Source organism: Lissotriton vulgaris, chromosome 11, assembly GCF_964263255.1.
Source record: "Lissotriton vulgaris chromosome 11, aLisVul1.2, whole genome shotgun sequence".
Classification (NCBI taxonomy): Eukaryota; Metazoa; Chordata; class Amphibia; order Caudata; family Salamandridae; genus Lissotriton; species Lissotriton vulgaris.
In genome coordinates, this window is record NC_141699.1 from 1,056,830,785 (window position 1) to 1,056,849,670 (window position 18,886).

At 43.0% G+C, this 18,886-nt stretch overlaps 1 protein-coding gene across 1 annotated transcript; it reads right to left on the bottom strand.

The window, feature by feature from the left end:
* Positions 1-12,455: 12,455 nt before the first annotated feature.
* Positions 12,456-13,379, bottom strand: LOC147684064 (taste receptor type 2 member 2-like). The gene has a single exon (XM_086942592.1). The coding sequence runs from the start codon at positions 13,377-13,379 to the stop codon at positions 12,456-12,458; it is 924 nt and encodes a 307-aa protein (XP_086798718.1).
* Between the last annotated feature and the right edge of the window lie 5,507 nt (positions 13,380-18,886).

Below are 18,886 nucleotides of genomic sequence, written 5' to 3' on the forward strand. Positions count from 1 at the left end.
GTTATGATGGTGCAATGTGTCTTGTAGTAGTTGAATACGGTCTGTGTTCACATTTGGCACCATGCATGAGCGTGCGTGTATTTGTTGCTGTTGAGATAGGAAATATATTTGTAGAAACTGTGGCGCTTTCCCTTCTATTGGAAGCATACTTCCAATCAAGTGGTATAACTGTCCCTGTATTTTAAATGTTGGCATGAAATTTCCTTCCCTAACTTCATGCGCACCAATTAATGCCATTTGGAATAGAGTATCATAACGGCGTGTGTTTGTTAAGAAATGATTTGAAAGTGTGTGAGTGCCATCCAGTAGTTGTCTAATGAGTGGTGGTGGATCTTCAATGTTGTTAAGAATTACTTTTCCTTATGAGCAGCAAAGGCCTTTAGGTTCTGCCTTCCATTTAAGTGCATTGCAGTGAGTATAGACATTGTCCATGTCTCCAATTTTTACATGTGTATTGTTGCAGTAGTCATGAAGTGGGTTGTAGTTGAATGCAGACCTGAGAGTGTGTTTGTGTTGTACTGTATGTTGTTCTTGCATAGTTGGAGTTATGAAAGTTTGCTGTTTTTGTATGTTGTGTGTGTGCTGTGGTTGATTGGGAATGAATGTGTGAGTGTTGTCTTTGTTGGTCTTGCTAGTGTTGTTAGTGTGTGTGGTATTAGAGGTTGTTGGCTGTGGAGTACTGTTATCATGCCGTTGTGAATTTGTTGTATTGTTTGTTTGTGAAAGATCTGATGTTGACAGTGCATCGATGTTATGTAATGTTTCTTCATTATTTGTCTGTGTCAGTCTTATGCGCTTATTCCTGTTTGCGCGTTTTTTATATGTAGTCCGTGAAAGATGTGTTTTCCTCTTCACCATATTGAAATGTATGTGTAGTAATTTTGTACAAAAGAGAGAGGAATGTAGTTACATGGATGTTCGCTGTTGGTTTGCTTAAACTTTTTTGCGTACTAATGTGTGTTGAATTGGTCCTTATCCTTTTATTGCGCCACACATAATTAATTTAAGGTGTACTTTTTGAGAGTGTCCCTTTGTGTAAGGGTATTTGCTGCTTTTTTTTCCCTCTAAATAATTAAATTTTGTCTTTTTGTTGTTATTGTGCTTGTAAGTACTGTCAGTGTTGTAGTGGTAACGCAGATTTGAATTGCTATGTTGCTGAAAGTGTATATTTTTTTTGCAGTCTTTGTATGCCTTTAATATTTATTTTTTATTTTTAGGATGGCTGGAAGTAGTGGCAGAGGTTCAAAATCACAAAATGTGACCTGTTTAATGATGATCGGTTTTTTTGGAAGGCTCTATCCTTGCTCTAAGTTTTTTATGCCTTCAATAAAGTTCTGTTTCCTTTTCTCAATTGTGTGGGCAAGCCCTGGCACTGTTGAAGTGATTATGGGCAGTTGTATTATTTTTGTAATTGGTATGTATTCTTTTGATCGTTTTATGTTGTTTGCAAGGTGGTAGGAAAGTGTTGTGTGACCTGTTGAATGAATAAGCTTTTTATTTGGAAGGCTCTTTCCTTGTTTTCCTTTTTCTATCCCTTCAATACAGTTTCCGTTTCGAATTTTGAATTCTGTGGGCAAGTCCTGGCAGTGTTCGTGTGATTATGCTCAGTTGTGTTATTTATGTATTCTTTTCAGCGTATTATGTGACCTGTTTATACAGTTTCTGTTTCGTTTTGGCAATTCTGTGAGCAAGTCCTGTCAGTGTGTATTTTTTTGAGCGTTTTATGTTGTTCGGAATATGGGAGGAAAGTCTTGTCAATGTGCACTCGATCGCGTTTCTCCGTGAAGAAATGTCGGCTTCTTTTCTTCCTGTTTACCCCCCGTTGTTGTTGTCCAAGGGTTAAAGAGTTTTTATTTTTTTTACCAGAAGTCGTGTGTGTGTTTTTCTTTGTGCGTTCTGATTGGTGTACTGTGCGATTAACCCTGCCCCCTGTGTGACGTCATTTGAGAGTCCTCGTCGATAGAAGGCATGGCCGCTTTTTAATGTAATGTGAGGAAGGCGTCCAAGTTGTCTGGGTAACTGAAACGAATCTATGTGTGTATATTTGTTATAACGCGCACCTCTGTTGTTTTACTATAGTTGTCATACCGCGCTCAATGTGTGTATATAAATTCATTGAAAGGGCATTTCCGCTGTATGTGTTGTGATTTGCCAACTAAATTTCGTGTAAGTGCATTTCCGCTCTATGAGTGCATATTGTGCGTTCTAAATTCCGTGAAAGCGCATTTCAGCTGTCTCTGTACTTATGTAAGTGTGTTGTGAATTAGCTTGGCCGATGTTTGTTCTCTGTAGTTGGCATGGCCCTGTAATTGCCCACATTTGTTGTTTGAGACGCCCACGGCCACGTTCTTACAGTCGACCACGCCCCCAAGGGACTACTTTAACACTTTTCGCGTTTTTGCTTTTTTAATGTATATGGTGTAGACATCTAAAGGTTATGTCCTTCTGCAACATCTTCCCTTTCAAGTGGTGTATTGGGTGTAGTGATTGGTGCATTACTTTTGTAGTTTACCTGGCTCAAAGGTTTGTGTTCTCTCTTTATAATAGTAGTATAGATTGATTACAAAGGTAGTAAATAAGGATCTCAACCGCAGGTGAATGATTTACTGAGCAATGATACTGAAATTTAAATTTCAAAAGAAAAGCATAAAATGTTGAAATAGCAATAGCTTTAGAAAAAGGGCACATTTAAAATGATAGACTGATTTTTATTCAACTTTCCAAATGCTTGGACATTTTAAATTGTTAAAAATAATCATTCAAATACTCTTATGAAGAAGACCCAATAGCACAAAAGTGAAGTTAGCTCAAATATTATCCAACAATTAGGAGCAGAAAGATATCCAATACTTTACTGAAACCCAACTGTTGTATTTTACTGCAAGACTGGGGGCATGTGGGCAATTTTCCTTGATTGCATTAGGTTCATTGACAGGAGGCCACTTTTTTCCAAGGATTGACAACCTTCAAGAAGGCTTGCTTCAGGTTGGTGTTTCCCAGAACCAGAATGATGGGCTGAGCAGGAGTACAGAAATCAATGATGAGCCCAAAAATAAACTGGCAATTACTTGATTCGAAATGTAGCACAGCATACTGTGCAAGGACCAGTAAACTGCATGTCGGTAAGAGTGAGCCCTTCATCCTGGCTGCTGCAAAATGAGCCTCTAGTCTTGGCTGACTGAACCCGGATGCATTCTCTTTCATTCACCGGGTGTGTTTACTGAGGGACACACAGATGATTGTGGTGGAAGCAATGTCAAGCAGAACAGGCAAGATGAAGCCAAGAACACCAAATAATTTGGCGTATAATTCTTGTGCTTTCGTATCTTCACTTGCGGAAGAAGAGTTTGCTGTGAGATTAGTTGTGGATTTCTGTGGATGTTCTCCTCCTGAACTCAAGCACATTGACATACTGAGGATGAAGGATCCTACCACAGATCCTAGGAGCAACCGGGGAACCACCTTAGAGATCCTGGGCTTTAAGATGAAGAAAATGCGATTGCTGAAGTCTACGATTTTCACACAGTAGAAGACACAGAGACAGGCGATAAGGCAGGAATTGCAGCTACCAGACCACAATGTCAGTTGAGATAGGACTTGTGATACTTGAGCACTGCGATAAACAGGTGACAATATCATAGTAGCATACTTTGATAACATGTGCCAGAGATCCCCAGAGCCACTAAGATGAGATAGCAGGTGTTCAGTTTTTTTCCTTTGGCTCTGACCCGGAGAACGAAACCCATGATGAATGAACGGTACAAAATTCCAATCCCATATGTTACTGACGTGATAATGAAATATTCTTTATTAAGATTATCTTCAATCATCTTTTTTTATCTTGTTGCAGATAAAGCCACAAACAACTGCTCTGTTGTGTTCTTAGGAGAGGTGGTGAGTGAGTGTCAGAGGCAGGGGTTCTTTCCGTAAATTGCAGACTTCCACCAGCTGCTCCAGGTTCAAGTTACCAACAGGAGCATTCTCCCAACAAGTCTAAATATGACTTAGAATTGATGCAAATCAGGTGGGTTGCATTTTCTACTCCATCAATCACAAGCCCAAACCATTTAATTTACCACCTAGTCCTACGAATGTCATTCACCAAATGCATGCAGTAGGTTTAAATTTCCCTATGCCTACAAACACATTAAGCACACTACAGTACATGTAAACAGATGATCATCTTGGTTGCATTTTGTTTGGCATTGTCCCTCAACATTTTAGGGTTTTGAAAATATAAAATAAAAACAGAAAAGTGAATAGTGATCTTGCATCATCATCATCAACTGAGTAAAATAGTCATCCTTGCCAAATGCATTTTTATGTATTAATTAGTAAGGCACATAGAGCACAACATAATAGCATCTATGCATTTGACAACAAATGCAGTGATCAAATACTGCACACACTACAGCAATGCATGACTGGTCTTACTTCCTTATTAAACATGACCATTGATTGGGTATGGCAGTACTTATGGGAGGGAGGAGCAGGGCACAGCCCTACTTACTCTTATATAGGCTGTGGTGGACAGGGCATCTGTGCACTTCAAAGGCATACCTCTAGAGGCTTCTCTCCACTTCAAAGGCACAATTGTGTATTTAAGAAGGACTTCAGACATCAACTCTTCAGTACATTTCCGGACCTGTAGATACTCTGCCAGGAAGATGAACACTGCAATGGCTGCCACATGGTTGGAGGGGGGAGGGGAATGCTCCATCTTGCTGGGCTTGGGTACAGGGCTGCCTGGTGGGTGTTGTAGTGCAGGCCTCCCCCAAGCCCTCCCTAGGAAGATGGCTACCTACCTGTTAGGTGTAGATGAACACTGCAATTGCTGCCACGTGCTGGGGGGTGAGTGTTCCATCTTGCTGGGCTTGGGTACAGGGCTGGCTGGTGCATGTTGTAGTACAGGCCTGCAACCCCCAGAGTCACCTCACTGGTAAGAAGGCTGCCTACCTGTTAGGTGAAAGTTACCCATACACTGGCTGACACATACTGGGGGGTGAGTGCTCCATCCTGCTCAGGGGTGGGACAGGGGTGCCTGGTGGGAGTTGTGTTGCAGGCCTCCCCCCGCCAGCCCTCCAAAAGAAGATGGCTACCTACCTGTTAGGTGTATATGGAACACTGCAATGGCTGCCACATGCTGGGGGGGGGTGAGTGCTCCATCTTGCTGGGCTTGAGTACAGAGCTGCCTGGTTTGTGTTGTAGTGCAGCCTTCCCCCCTCCCCCCAAGCCTTCCCTGGGACAATGGTTACCAACCTGTTATTTTTTTTTTTGTGATACGATAGCTGCCACATGCTGGAGGTGGGGGTGAGTGCTCCATCCCACTCAGGGGTGGGACAGGGGGGCATGTTGGGAGTTTTAGTGCAGGCCTCCGATCCCCAGAGACACCTCCCTGGTAAGATGGCTGCCTACTTGTTAGGTGAAGGCGACCCATACACTGGCTGACACATGCTGGGGGGTGAGTGCTCCATCCTGCTCAGGGTTGGGACAGGGGTGCCTGGCAGGAGTTGTGTTGCTGGTTGCCTATACACATGCCACCCTGTGAATGTTGTGTAGGTTTGGGGTGATTTGGATGGAGTGAATGTTCCATCTGTGAGGCCTTTGTTGTGTGTTGTGTTATGGTGACTGGACTTGTGCCTAGGAGGTGTAGCTTTGTAGTTGTGCAAGACAGTACATTGCAGTGTGATGGGATATATTTGATTGTACTTACCAGCCTGGACTCCCCCGGCTATTCCTGTGAGACTCTCTGGATGCAGGATGGCAAGCACCTTCTCTTCCCAATCGGTGAATCTTTTGGGTGGGAGTGGAGTGCCACCGCCAGTCCCCGTGGCCAGCTCACGGTTCTTGGCCCTCTTCTTCTTGACAAGTGTCTTGAGATCATGCCACCTCCTTATGATTTCCTGTTTGTTGTGCGGGTGGTCCCTACTGCATTGAACTTCTCAAATATCCTTGCCCACATTTGTGATCTGGTGGCTGCTGGTGTCTGGTGGACCAGGGTGCCAAACAAATGTGACTCAACCCTGATTATCCCATCTACCAATACCCTCAACTCAGTGTCCGTGATTCTGGCATTTTGTGTGCTGCCATGGTGTGTGGTGTGCCAAGGGGTTAGAGGTGCAGGTGTGTAAGTAGTGGTTGTGGTGGGGATGTGTGTGGTGTTTTTATGTGCAAAGGTGTTAGAGGTGTAGGTGTGGTAGTGATGGTGGTGGTGGTGATGTGTGTGTGCTGTATTCTTTTGTCTCTCCTCCCAGATCTGGTAAATTTCCTTCTCTTTGGGAGTGTTGGAAAGGATTGTGGTCAGGGAAGTGGCTGGTTTTATACTCAGCTATGTGGGTGTTTCAAAATGGGTAATTTCTGTCAGGTGTGTTGTGTGGGTTGTCATGGCATTTGTAGATTTTGGTTTTGGCATGGGGGTGTCTCTTTGGGTTGTGTTAGATGGGTTGGGGGCAGGACTAGTTTGCTGGGTGCACTTGGTAGCCTTGGTGAGTGTTTTCAGGTTGGCCGCCATGTTTTTCACGGAGCGTCTTCGGCGGTGGCTATGCTCCAGCCCCTCCGCCGTATCTCCCATTCATCACTGTCTGCGACTGCGGCGGCCCGATACAGTGGAACGTACCACAGTCGCATCGGGGATATCATAATGTGTCGTGCGGTGACTCAGCTGCACTGGCGACGGGTTGGTGTGTTTCCGCAGCGAATCCGATCACCGCAGACGGATTTTCGACAGCTCCGCTTGTGTCCGGCAGTCTTTCGGTAGCTCTTACCGCCGCTGTCGGATTTTTTTTGGCAATTGTCCTAATGGGTCTGCCGGTGTTGATGCGGTGCCGGTGGGCGGTTGTTTTCTGCTACCATTGCGGTCGGGGTGGTTTTCCGACCGTCATCCTAATGGGCCCCTACATTTGGAGACATATTTTAAGTTATAGTTGTCACATCCTATGATGTCCCGTCGCTAGAAGCAAAACAGCAGCAAAGATACGGAAGACGGTCTACACAGTAGGAAAGAGGAAGGTTTTAATAGCTCTCCTAAACTGAGTGAGATTGTTAAGGCTACAAATATGAGGGGGCAGAGAATTCCAGAGAACAGCCACTCTACAGTGGAAAGAACGACCTCCAGCACAAACTTTCCTGACAAGAGGGACCCGCAGCAAATGTTGGCCCATAGAGCGAAGCTGATGGGGGTGAACATAGAAAGAAAGCAAATCTGTCAAGGAGATAGGGGATCCAAGTCTAAAAGCTATACAGAGTGCTTTAAACTCAATCCTTGGAGCCACGGGCAGCCAGTGAAGGTGGCAGAGACTGCCAGACACTGAGCAGACTCTACGCAAGCCCAAAAGAGCTCTAACTCTGGCATTCTGAACTCTCTGTAACCTTAGTACTTCTGCCTTGTTTACCCCTAGGTACAGAGAGTTCACATAATCGAGCCTAGAGATAATCACTGCCTGAATAATGAGCTGTCTGGTCGGAGCATCGAAGAAGCCTAGGATAGGTCTCAGCTCACGAAGGAGACCGAAACAGGTACCCGCTACCTTCTTTGTTCGAGTCTGGAAACTAAGCGAGGAGTCCATCCAGACCCCCAAGTTCTTTGCCACCTGTTTAGGAGGGGGAGGGGTACCTAGATTCCTGGGCCACCAGTGCTCATTCCATAGCCCATGGTCCTTTTCCACCAGCAACACCTCCGACTTACTAGCATTCAGCTGGAGGCAATTGGCTGTCATCCAGTCGGCAACTGCCGCAAGATCACCTTGGAACTTAGCGGCGTTGGCCCTGGAGTTACCAGAAAGTGCTACCACCAGCTGTGTGTCATTGGCGTAGGAGACCACCGTCAGCCCTCTGCTCTTGGCAAAAACAGCCAACGGTTGTACATATAAATTATAGAGCAGAGGACTCAAAGATGAACCCTGTGGTACTCCGTGCTTCTTGGGAAAGGTTGATGAAAAAAGGGGGAGCAGTCACCTGGTAAGACCTATCTGAAAGAAATGATGCAAGCCACTTCAAAGCAAGGCCACAGATGCCTGCCTCTTTCAACCGACGCAGCAAGATGGCATGGGACACCGTATCAAACTTGGCACTGAGATGCACAAGGATCAGTGCCGACGTCTGTCCTGCGTCCAGTGCTGCCCAAAGATGTTCTTGTACCGTCAAAAGCGCTGACTTCGTACCATGGCCAGCACGAAATCCATTTTGCGAGGGGTCAAGTATATTATTGCTGGTCAGGTGGTCCGAATGAATGGAATTAATATATGCTTCCACAATTTTCGCAGTCCAGGGGAGCAATGAAATCGGCCTGAAATTCTCAGTTTTTTTGGCATCCAGGGAAGGTTTTTTGAGCAATGGCAGTACTCTGGCCTGTTTCCATGCTGTAGGAACGATCGCTCAACTAAGTGATTTATTAATCACTTGGCTCAGGGAGGGCAAAATAGTAGGTAGAATTCTCCTGAAGTGGACAACTTTGAAAGGATCGGCGGATGAGCCTGATTTGATTTTTGCACAAAGGGCAAGTAGCTGGTCCTGCTCAATCTGAGGAAATACCTCTAAGGTATTAAGCGTCCAATTGCTAAGTATTTCAGGGCAGTCCAGAGCAGTCATGGGGAAACCTTTGTAGATGTCTTCTATCTTTTTGAAAAAGAATAAGGCAAGTTCCTCACATTGCTAAGTCGATGAAATTAATGGGCCAGCTGTCTCCTTCTGATTTTTTAAATCTGACACAATAGAGAAAATACTCTTCGCAGGATTAATACTATTCCTAATTCTTAAAACATAAAAAGCTGCATGTTCAGTGTGAATTGCCCTGTGGTAGGCCCTTACTGCATCCCAATAATGTGGTTTCATTAGAGGGTCAAAGTCCTTTCTCCAGGATCCTTCACATTTTTTACAGATTTTTTGCAGCAAAGCTAGTTTATCATTATACCACGGATTGGACTTGGACATACGATTAGGGGACCACTTAGCTGGAATTAGCTAATCCAGTCAGAAAAGGCCAAATAAGCTTTGTCAGGATCTGTGGCCAGCTCTGGAACAGAGCTCAAAAGTAGAGTTTCAAATTGATCCCAATTAAGCTTATGCCAAGGGCGTTTTGAGGAATAGGTCTTCTCTAAATTACGTTTGGGAGCTATGCCCTGAATACACAAAGGGACCAAAAAATGGTCAGACCAGGTCATGGGTAACGGCGATAGTGTAATCAGGGAAGGAATGTTGGTAAAAACCGGATCCAGCAGGTGACCGGCTGAGTGAGTGGGACCTGGAACCCGCTGGTCTAGCTGGCAGGCCGCAAAGTCCGCCAATAAATTCACTGCATCTACATCAGTGTGGTTATCAAAATGAAAATTCAAATCTCCCAAGATCGTATAATTGGGAGAGTTGACCAACAAGGTGCATACAGTGTCAATAAATGCTTCCGGTGGGCGATATATTAGTAACCCAGTCATTGTGTAGTTGGAATTAAAGGTGATTTTGAAGCAGGCACATTCGCAGCCTACAATGGGCCGTTTAGTAAAGGAACAAGCATAAACCGGTTTTCACAATGGCTGCTATGCCACCACCTCTTGTGTCTTTATTAAGAGTGTGTATGACATAGCCGTCCGGAAGTGCCAGCCCTGGGATCGCACTGAATCTTCAGAGAGCCAAGTCTCCATTAAGAACAGGGTGTCTGGCCTTTTGGTTTCCAGAAGGTCGAGAACATCCACACAGTGTTATATATGCCCCCAGTAGCGGAAATGACTGAAGGAGGGCGGAGCCACGTCACTCCACACAAACAGCACACGCTGCGATGGACCGGGGAATGGCTGAATGGGAGCAAGGAGCAGTGAACCAAAGTGCAAGGTAAGTAAGTTTAAAAAGATATTCCCCAGAAATAAGCACAAGTTTAAAACAACATCCGCTATCAAAATGCGCCGGCTAGAAATGCGGTGCTACCTGTTGGAACGCGGCCGCGAAAGTACCCTGGTTAAATATGCCCCCAGTAGCGGAAATGACTGAAGGAGGGCGGAGCCACTTCCCTCCACACAAACAGCACACACTGCGGTGGACCGGGTAATGGCTGAATGGGAGCAGGGAGCAGTGAACCAAAGTGCAAGGTAAGTAAGTTTAAAAAGATATTCCCCAGAAATAAGCACAGGTTTAAAACAACATCCGCTATCACAATGCGCCGGCTAGAAATGCGGTGCTACCTGTTGCAGCGCGGCCGCGAAAGTACCCTGGTTAAATATGCCCCCACTAGCGGAAATGACTGAAGGAGGGCGGAGCCACATCCCTCCACACAAACAGCAGACGCTGCGGTGGACCGGGGACTGACTGAATGGGAGCAAGGAGCAGTGAACCAAGGTGCAAGGTAAGTAAGTTTAAAAAGATATTCCCCAGAAATAAGCCCAAGTTTAAAACAACATCCGCTTTCAAAATGTGCCGGCTAGAAATGCGGTGCTACCTGTTGAGGAATAACCCTGCTTAGTCTCTGGGAGATCTACTGCTGTCCAGGAAAGACACAGTACTATGTGGCATCCATAAGGAGTAATAGAGGAATGGAAAAAAGGATTGCAGCTATCTGGACTTTTATCTAAAGAAGATGAAGTTAACTTATTATATCATAATCTAGCAACAGAGCACTACTTGTAATTCTGGCCATTAGTCTCACATAAAGATGAAAACAACAGGTACAAGAAATAGAGAACCAGCCTCATGTCAGTATCTCACAAAACATTTTTACACAAAAGGTGTGCTCGGCTACTTAAAGTAATGCAAGATTCAGGCAAACCACATTTAACTACAAATTATAAGTTTGATACATTTTTATGGAATTTCGTGATAATTTAATGACAAAACAATTCACACACTCATAATTGCCTGATAGCAGAATTAAAAATTAATGAACTTCACGATATACTGCAGTCACAATAACAATTTCATCCACCCCCATTTGTTTGTTGTCTGCACTCTTTATACAGCTCACCCACAAAAGGACATACCAAAAAATAAATCACCACTGGGGTTCTAAAAAATTGAAACTACTAAAAAAGTTAAGAAAATTGAATTTCGGCATGTATTGTTTTTCCATTTCCGTTAACTGTTTAATAATAGCACAAATCATTTCAATGTTGCCTTATTCCATTATATATTACTACGGTTTTGCTTCTTAACTGATATTATTCTTCCTATTACAATTAACTAAAGATAAACATCGATACTTCACCAACTATTTTCTTCACATGATCACATTCACTTTCTATTTATAAACAATTCCTGCAATGTTTTTAATTAATTTAAAAGCAAATTAAGCTATATAATGTCAAACAGTTTTTTCTTAATAGAACAATTTGAATCTTATCTGCTAGATGTCCAGTTTATCCTCTCTTCCCCAGGGTCTTTCAGTCTCTCAGGGGGCGATTACAAGCCCCTTGTTCCACTTTTGCGTCATTTTTAACATGGGAAAAGTGACACAAAAATGGCACAAGGGCCTTGTATATAAGCCCCTCAGATTCTATTAACTCGTCCCTAAGGCTTCACCATCTTCCTATCAGCATGCATGATTAATGGTTACTGTCTCTACTTCATATGTCTCTCGATGCATTGTTACACCAATGTACCTGATCTAAAGCACTATAAGGTACCATCGTGAAGTTTGTAGTGTTTGACAAAAAATTTAAATAAATAAAATAACATAAAGTGTCCCAGGGGTATATAAATCAGATTAAAACATCTCCTCCATTCCTGAGGTTCTTGAGTAATATGTACATTGGTGCATTGAAAGTTTAAAACAATAATGAGTCTGTTCACAAAGCTGTTTGCAAAATAAAGACAATTAGATTTCTTGTCTACAAAAAAAAAATGGATCACAATATCACACCTCCTTCATTACATACCAAACTGTTATGTGGAATCTTGTAATGTTTGTATAACATCTCATCTCTAATTCTCTTTTCACAATGTAGTTGTGACATCACTAGTCATCTGTAATAACGAAACATAGTTCCTCTACTGTAATAAGTTTTTAAAGTTGAGTTGTGATGCTGCAATGTCAACTACCAATAGGCACTGTGAAAAGCAGGTCGAGGAGTAGAATTCCAAGTACAATGTATTTATTAAAAGGTAGTAAATGAGCATCCCAGCTGCAAGCGGGTGATTTACTGAGCAATGGTACTAATATTCAAATTTCAAAAAGGAAAGCATTAAATGTTGAAATAGAAACAGCATATTACAGGTAGTAAAAGGGCACAATTAAAATTATACACCCTGATGCGAATTCAGCTTTCTAAATGCTTCAAAATTTTTTAATTGCCAAAAATAATCATTCAAACGGTTAGGAGGGAAAACATCTGCAAAACTTCAGGTCATGTTGGTTTCTCAGATACCTAATTGGGGAGGAGTGTTGCTATTATTACAGTATGTAGTCCGGGTAACCCCAACTGGTGTATTTTACTGCCAGACTGGGGGCAAGTGGGCAATTTTCCTTGATTGCATTAGGGTCATTGACAGCAGACCAATTTTTTCCAAGGATTGACAACCTTCCAGAAGGCTTGCTTCAGCTTGGTGTTTCCTAGAACCAGGATGATGGGCTGTGCAGGAGTACAGAAATCAATGATGAGCCCAAAAATGAACTGGCAATTACTTGATTTGAAATGTAGCACAGCATACTGTGCAAGGACCAGTAAACTGCATGTCAGTAAGAGTGAGCCCATCATCCTGGCTGCTGCAAAATGGACCTCCAGTCGGGGCTGACTGACCCCGGATGCGTTCTCTTTCATTCGCCGGGTGTGTCTGCAGAGGGACACACAGATGAGTGCGGTGGAAGCAATGTCAAGCAGAACAGGCAAGATGAAGCCAAGAACACCAAATAATTTGAATTTCCATTCTTGTGCTTTTGTATCTTCACTTGCGGAAGAAGAGCTAGCTGTGAGATTAGTTGTTGATTTCTGTGGATGTTCTCCTCCTGAACTCAAGCACAAGGACATACTGAGGATGAAGGATCCAACCACAGATCCCAGGAGCAGCCATGGAACGACCTTCGAGATCCTGGGCTTTAAGAAGAAGAAAATGCGATTGCTGAAGTCTGCGATTTTCACACAGTAGAAGACACAGAGACAGGCGATGAACCAGGAGTTGCAGCCACCAGACCATGCTGTCAGTTGTAACAGGACTTGTGATACTTGAGCACTGCGATAAACAGGAGACAATATCATAGTAGCAAACCTGAATCCTAATGTTGTACTTTGATACCATGTGCCGCAGATCCCCAGAGCCACTAAGATGAGATAGCAGGTGTTCAGTTTTTTTCCTTTGGCCCTGACCCGGAGAATGAAAGCCATGATGAATGAACTGAAGAAAATTCCAATCCCATATGTTACTGACATGGTGATGAAATATTCTTTCTTAAGTTTATCTTCAATCATCGTTTTTTGATTTTGTCGCAGATAAAGTCACAAACAGCTGTTCTGTTCTTAGGAGAGGTAGTGAGTGAGTGCCACAGGCAGGGGTTCTTTCCATAAATTCTAGACTTCCACCAGCTGTTCAAGTTACCAACAGGCGCATCCTCACAACAAGTCTAAACATGACTTTGAATTGATGCAAATCATGTTGGTTGCATTTTCTACTCCATCAATCGCAAGCCCAAACCATTTAATTTACCACCTAGTCCTACGAATGTCATTCACTAAATGCATGCAGTAGGTTTACATTTCCCTATGCTTACAAACACATTAAGCACATTACAGTACATGTGAACAGAAGATCATCTTGGTTGCATTTTGTTTGGCATTGTCCCTCAATATTTTAGGGTTTTAAAAAATTTAAAATAAAAACAGAAAAGTGAATAGTGATTTTGCATCATCATTAACTGAGTAAAATAGTCATCCTTGCCTAATGCACTTTTAATTATTAATTAGTAAGGCACTAGAGCACAACATATTAGCATCTATGCATTTGGCAGCAAATGCCGTAATCAAATACTGCACACACTACAGCAATGCATGACTAGTTGTGCCTCCTTATCAAAAGATGACCATTGATTGGGTATAGCAGTACTTATGGGAGGGAGGAGCAGGGCACAGCCCTACTTACTCTTAAATAGGCTGTGGTGGACAGGGCATCTGTGCGCTTCAAAGGCATACCTCTAGAGGCCTCTCTCCACTCCAAAGGCACAACTGTGTATTTAAGAAGGAATTAAGACATCAACTCTTCAGTGCATTTCTGGACTTGTAGATACTCTGCCAATAAGATGGACTGCTTTGCTGCTGCAAGGACTGACACTCTGCTGGACTGCTGCTCTGAAGGAACCGCTGACCTGCTGCCCTCTTGCCTGGAGAAGAAGAGCTAAAACTGCAATCTCATTATGAACCCAGGCCCCAGAGTAACTCAAAGGGCTAGTCTACTGGCACCTGACCTGAGCCTTTTAGACATAACAGGCTCCCCAACAAATCCAGGACTTCAGCAAGTTCCTGACCCCCAAGTGGTGCACCTCAGGTCCTGGATCCTTGGTGTTTCTCAGAAGGTCTTGAAAGAAAGCTTTTGTGCTCTTCGCGACTGTGAAATGGTCAGTTTGCACTGGAACAGAGCTGATCACATCTAAAATTAGAGCGAGACGCCACCAACCCATCTCTTCACACAGCAGTGTTGACAACCGACGGAGGACCATCAGCATGAAACTTCAGACCACTGCCCACGACATCTGACCTGCTCTTTGCACCATGCTGACCACAGCCAGTGATGCTCTCCTTGCTCCCTGTGAACCCCTCCAATGGGAATTGGACTCTTGCCACAAAAACTCGACCATAGATTGGGTATAGCAGTACTTAATGCATGATTATTCATGACCAAATGCCTGACTGCCTTCCAGATCAATTGAGTTAATCAATTTCTCCTGTCAAGTAGGGCCTAAAATGTGCATGATAATGTTTATATTAACAACTGCATTTATACTGCTAATCCACAATAATGCATAACAGCTTATGTGCATTATTTAAAGCCTGGCAGCAGAGCATTTGGGAGAACAGCCAATTACATGCCAATAGAGTCTCTGCCAACTCTGCCAGTGACAATCATTAGAGATTGATTCTCCACCTCAGAGCAGCTATCCTCAGTGCTTTCATAGATATTCTCCATTTAGGTCTGTTTGGAATGGCACTCCGGGCAGGTAAAATTAGCAGTGGCACTGATGCACAGTGAGTTTCCTCTCTGTTTAATAGGCCCATTGTATATTATGTTTATCGGAAGCAAATCCCTCTTCAGCAGTTTATTAAGAGACCGAAAAGGTACATGGAGTCCTAAAGCAACATAGCAACCTGGCTGGCATTCAACTTTGCGGAAAGTGGATGCACTTTTTGGCAAAATGACACCCTCTTACATAAGCAACATTTTTTGTATGGCACAGTCCTCTAAAGTGATAGTGGAGATTTCTGTTTTTTTAGGGGGGAGTGGCAGGAGGGCTTTAGCATGCTAGATGAGAGCCATATCTTTTTATAAGAATAACCTGCAGAAGAATTCTGCATTAAATTGCTTGTGAGGTACACTGTTTGCTGTCTGCTCTTTGACTGGTAAGTTTTTGCTTCTGATGCCGGTTACCTATCCATTGGTTTCCTGTCCAACTGCCTAGGTTATATCATACAACATTCTGATTCCCCAGGGGACAAAGGCCTATCTGTGCCTGCTCTGACGTGCATAATTCTCGGTATAACCAAATCCAGAGTAAGCCTGCTACAGATTTAAAACTGCTTCTTGCTATATGTCACTGGGGGGCCTCACCTCAATTGAACTCTTGTAACATAATATACGTTTTTACACAATTTTCTTTATTACTCCTGTTAGACCTGGCATCCTTGGCGTGGTATCCCCCTAACCTTCTGACTTCAGACTTCCTGTTTTAGCTGACTTTGTTTTTGCTGGCATTAGGACTTTACACACTTTACCAGTCCTCATCAGTGCTAAAGTGCTTCTGCTCTTTGCCTAAAACGTAGTAACATTGGCTTATCCCCAATTGGCACTAGTAAAACAGCACCACATGTGTCCAGGGCGTGTAAATTTAATTCTAATGGTGGAAATGCAGTACTGGTTTTGTCACCCACTTCAGTAGCTCTTTAAACATGTCTCTGGCCTGCCACTGCACAGCCTCTGTGGGTAGTTTTAAACTACCATTTCGACCTGCCTAAATAAACCTCTTGCAAACACAAGGAGATGATGGACAGAGTGCTGAAACATTTTAGACACTCACCCCGAGTCACAGATCTGTGTTGAGTCCATAATCTTTCTTTGGCTGACTTCACCACCCCAGTTCAGACCCAGCTATATGCTAATCAGTCTTGACCCTGTGCCTCATGAGAACAGTCCAGCCCGAACTGCCAAGCCATGCCTTCCCTGGACCGGAAACAAGCATTCAGGGATTGGTTTCGGGGTAACACCCATCATCAGCCAGGCTAGCTTGAATCCAGTAGCAAAGTAATTTAATGTAATGTAAATATAATTTATAGAGCACAGCTTATGCCCGAGGGCTTCTTGGCACAAGGGACCCACGTCTGGGCATACCCTGCCAACTTAAGGCAGACAAAGCAAACACAAGGAGATGATGGACGAAGAACCAAAACTTTTCAGACACTCACCCACAGTCACAGATCTGGTTTGAATCCATCATCATTTTAGCTCAGTTAGCCACCCCAGTTCAGACCAAGCCATATGTAAATCATTCATTCATTCATTTCAATCTTTATTTCGGCATGAATACCATAAAAGAACAAATACATTAATACAATAAAACATTTCTTTTTAAAATGCACAACATGCTATATAAATACATTCAATTTTCATGTCGATTTTAAAGTTGCGTGAAGTTGAGTCAAGGTGTTTAAAACATACGTAATACTTGGTGAGAACACTTATGGGCAACAGGAATAGAATTTCATTGATTAACCCTCAATTAGTACTAAACGGCACTTTTGACATAACAACATTTTACAGTTTGTAACCCATCTTTCTTCTCAGGAAAAAGATACTGTGCAAAAATCTGCTTACACTAAATACAATAGGTTGACTAGTATTAGACAAAAGAATCCTTAAAGCCTGGGAACACGATCTTACACCTAATGTTAAACATATAGGTTTAATCCATCTTTTTCTAGCCTGGACATATGCTGGGCAGAAGAAGAGGATATGTGAATCATTTTCTTTTTGATTACATCCACATATGGTACACAGTTCATCTTCTACATGATCATGATTCTCCGAGTTTGCACCACCAGACCAACGGGCTAGTGTTGAACCAATCTGAAGATTTCCGTATCTGAATTTCATAAATAGGGTCTTTGCTAAGGGTGGTTCTATTTCATCAAGAAAGGTCTCGAAGAATGGATCATCTTTAAAGGTAAGAAACCTTGTTACGAGTGACCCACTAGAAGAAGCGTTTTTGATCATTTCCATAATGTACGACCAAAAGCACTTTTTTACCATAGTTTTTGCTTGGGACGGAAGTGAATCAGGATGTTCCCAGTAATGCGACAAACCTAGTAGGGTAAGCCAGAATTTAATATGTTTGAACCAGGGTATCACCTTAGAGATGTCAAGCTCCATAATTTCTATTAACCCATCCTTATATACTTTCAGCTCAGGTACACGCCACAACCTAATCCATAACAATAAAGGACGTAGAATGATATGGTGATCCGTTCTACGGAAATTTAGGTCGAGCTGGAGTGGGACCAGCGGAGTACTTCTAGGGACTCTGACCAGACTTCGCAAGAAGTTATTGTCCAAGACCCTAAAGGTATCTTTAGACCCTGGGCCCCAAATTTCTGAGCCGTATAGCACTACAGGTTGGACCTTAAATTTAAAAAGTTCAACTGCAGGAGACACGGCCTTACTTGTGCTTTGGCCCTGCTCTTTAAGAATGGGTTTTGTGTTCTGGTTAAACATCATCTTGCATTTTTCCAATTGGGCTTTCCAGGTAAAATTAGAATCCAGGGTTACGCCTAGATATCCAAAGTGTGGAACTGATTCCAATTTTAGTCCATTCAAAGTTAGGCAGCCCTTATCAGTCTTGGTTGGGTTTAGGACCATACATTTTGTCTTTTTCCCATTTATCTCCAATCCTTTCTTAATGCAATACTCATTAAAGGAGTTTAAAAGAGCTTGGAGACCTTTTTTTGTCTGGGAGATCAAAATAGTATCGTCCGCAAACAATAGGGAAGTAACTTTTTCGCCATTCAACTTTGGAGAGTCATTTTTACATCCCTCCAAGTATGTAGGGATGTCATTCACAAATAGCGAGAACAAAGTGGGGGCCAGTACACACCCCTGGCGCACACCACGTTCGATTGGGATTTTTGGAGTTAATTCACCTTTAGGGCCCCATCGTACTCTGGCAAAATTGCCTCTATGGAGTTCTTTTATTTGCGCTATCAGGGTGGGTGGCATCCCTACTAGGCTTAATGTTTCCCACAGTAAATTACGTGGGACTAAATCGAACGCCGCCCTTAAGTCAACGAACGCGACATATAGCTGTCCCTTTTTGATCTTAATGTACTTCCAATAAAGGCAGCAAAAGCGGAAGATTTGATCAATGGTGCTAACTTTGGATCTGAATCCCGCTTGATATCTGGACAAAATTGCCTTTTCCTCCAACCAATCATTAACTCGAAATAGGATATGTCTTGAATAGATTTTTTGTAAAATATCCATAAGGCTTATTGGGCGATAGTTTGAGGGATCCATCCTGTCACCTTTCTTATATATTAAGACTATTTCAGCCCCCTTCCAACTCTCTGGGAAGTCTAGACTCCGGGATAACTCGTTACACAGATGGTTAATGTATGGAGCCCAAATTTTTGATTCGTGCTTGTACAAGTCTCCCGGAATCTTGTCTAACCCAGGGGCTTTACCAGACTTAATCTGGATTATTGCCAGTTCTGTCTCACCT